The 2,284-nt window shown below is 38.5% G+C and overlaps 1 protein-coding gene across 1 annotated transcript in view; it reads right to left on the bottom strand.

The window, feature by feature from the left end:
• LOC100551190 (glioma pathogenesis-related protein 1-like) overlaps window positions 1–1,955 on the bottom strand; it is an 8,751-nt gene extending 6,796 nt beyond the window's left edge. Inside the window, exon 1 of the mRNA XM_003202097.4 lies at window positions 1,468–1,955. Coding sequence (XP_003202145.1) covers window positions 1,468–1,647 — 180 coding nt within the window. The 5' untranslated portion in view covers window positions 1,648–1,955. The remainder of the gene's footprint in view (window positions 1–1,467) is intronic.
• Window positions 1,956–2,284: the final 329 nt, after the last annotated feature.

The following is a 2,284-nucleotide window of genomic DNA, read 5'->3' as shown; positions in this document are numbered from 1 at the left end:
AAAAAAGAATTTTAGCTTTGTGTTCGTAATGATAGGTTTGGAGCTGACCATTACTACTGATAAATCAATGCTGAGTAATACTATAAATGACGAAGTTTTAGAAATTCCTTGAGAAGGAATGGAGAATGAAAAAAAAATATAAGTACACCACTGGCGAAGTCCTGTTAAAAACTGTGCACAGTACCTCACTTTAAGAAGGAGACATTGGAACTGGAAGGGATGCAGAGAACATAGGGGAGCAAGATCATCCTAAGAATGGAAGGCTTTCATAAAGCAACATCCTACACAGTAGCTTTTATCTTGTGTTAAGTATGCAAACAAGCAATGATCACTTGCTCTTTCCAATACTGGCACCAGAGCCTATCAGAGGAAGCTAGTAGTTAACAAAAGCAAATAGAATGCTGGGAGATATCATCACGTAGCTTATAGGTAGACTGTGCAGCTCTTTGCTGCGAGTTGTTAGGGATGATAAAAACTTGCAGAGGCTGAAAAAAGTCATGCAAGGAAAATCCATTGTGAGCTTTCGAACACAACAGAACAGGTTTCTTTATATTTGTCTTTTTCTTATTCCAGCATTGCTGGATCTTTGGTCCGAGCAGCTAAGTTTGCTCTGGTGCTTTTGCATTATCAATTAAATATAGATAGATTTAACAAAGTTCCAAGAAATTAAAATCATGAGTAGTATGAATGTTACTTCTTTGCTGTGATCTTCCTTACATAGAAATGACTCATAGCATTTTTGTGATTATGCATTTAGCTTCCTTTTCAGTTAAGCAGCACTGCCGGAAGGCTCAAAGTAATGATATGAGCTAACGGGGGTTATCTCCCCCACCTATCTGTCTTCTCCTTACACACTCCATTGGGCAAGCTAAGACTGATACACAGCCTGTTCTGACATCCATTACATTTACGGGGAGATCGCTTTCTAGTCCAGATACTAGCACCCCTGCTCTCCAAGTCCTGTTGCAGCAAATTAAGATGAGGCATCTATTTGAATGTCCAAGCAAATCTCTTTCTTCAGTACATTATTCTAGATTGGAAGAAACAAGGCAAGACACTAGATTTCCAATAAGCCCTGTGGTACAGATTGCCTTCCAGGATAATACCAAACAGATTTCTTGTAAGAAAACTGGACTAATATAAGGAAGATTACTGTCTCTCTCTGAAAAAGGTAAATGAAATGCTGAGAACTGAACATTATACATATTTTATTCAAATACAGTCTTTAGCTGTGGCTGACAATTAGAGCAACAATCTGTTCCTATACAAGAAATCTCCTTCCAATTAGTAAGATAGAACAGTACTGTGAAAATGAATTGCTTTCTATTTCCTAAGAATGATCATACATAGTACAGAAATCACTGACAAAAAGGGAAAGAAAAGCACAGAGGAAATGGAAACAAGGATGGTCTAAATCAGCAGCACCATCTTCATTAATTTTCAAATAGATCACAAAAGTCTCCTTACCATACGAAGCATATTGCTGGCTGGTGGATTCACTTTGGATCGGAAGTCATTGTGAACTCTCACACAGTCTTCAATGAACTTTGCATCTTCTATGTCAGGCAAGAGATATTGGTCATACGTATGACAGCAAGCAAAGAGATCAAGCAAGAACAGCACAGCAAAGAAAAAGGCGATTTTCATAATTCTTCAATGCTTTTGGTATTTTTTTAAAGTTTTTAAAAGAAGAATTGCTCAGGTGGAGTCAGTACTGCTAAGCTCTTCCTCTGTAGTCCTCTGGGTGTTGAAACACTTGAAAGTGTTTGTCAAAGCAACAGGAACTGAAACTGCTTCCTAAGATGAGGTTCTAACTGACATCACATCTGCTGGCTGTCCATGAAACAGACATCTGTCATGCATATCGCTAAGGGGCAACGTTAAAGATATGACTCTGTCTTTTCTTTGAGCGTGTTTCATTCTGGTTGATTGCCAAGCTGTTTGGTGGCTGTAGGTGCTAACTACAGAGGTGCTGCATAATGAGTTTGCTAAAACTTCTGTGAACCATAAAAATTCTAGCTATGATAAAACACAGATCTGCTGTTCATCTGATTTTCTTACATCATTATTTTGCAGGACCTTTCTTCCTTCTCAGAATTATTCTAGGAACAAACAGAATTAGCAAAACCGTGTACATTAAATTTCGACCTCACCAGAAGGAAAAAAGTTCCTAAGCAGCAGGAACAGACCTCCTGACCTTTTGGTTTGGTGTGTAGCAAAAGCATGACTTAGAAATCCCAGCTATGAATGCGTGTTGATTCTCCTTCAGTAGGCACCTGTGCTT

This window comes from Meleagris gallopavo, chromosome 1 (genome assembly GCF_000146605.3).
Source record: "Meleagris gallopavo isolate NT-WF06-2002-E0010 breed Aviagen turkey brand Nicholas breeding stock chromosome 1, Turkey_5.1, whole genome shotgun sequence".
Taxonomy (NCBI): domain Eukaryota; kingdom Metazoa; phylum Chordata; class Aves; order Galliformes; family Phasianidae; genus Meleagris; species Meleagris gallopavo.
The sequence above is the reverse complement of the archived record's forward strand: the minus strand, read 5'-3'. Positions and strand labels throughout refer to the sequence as shown.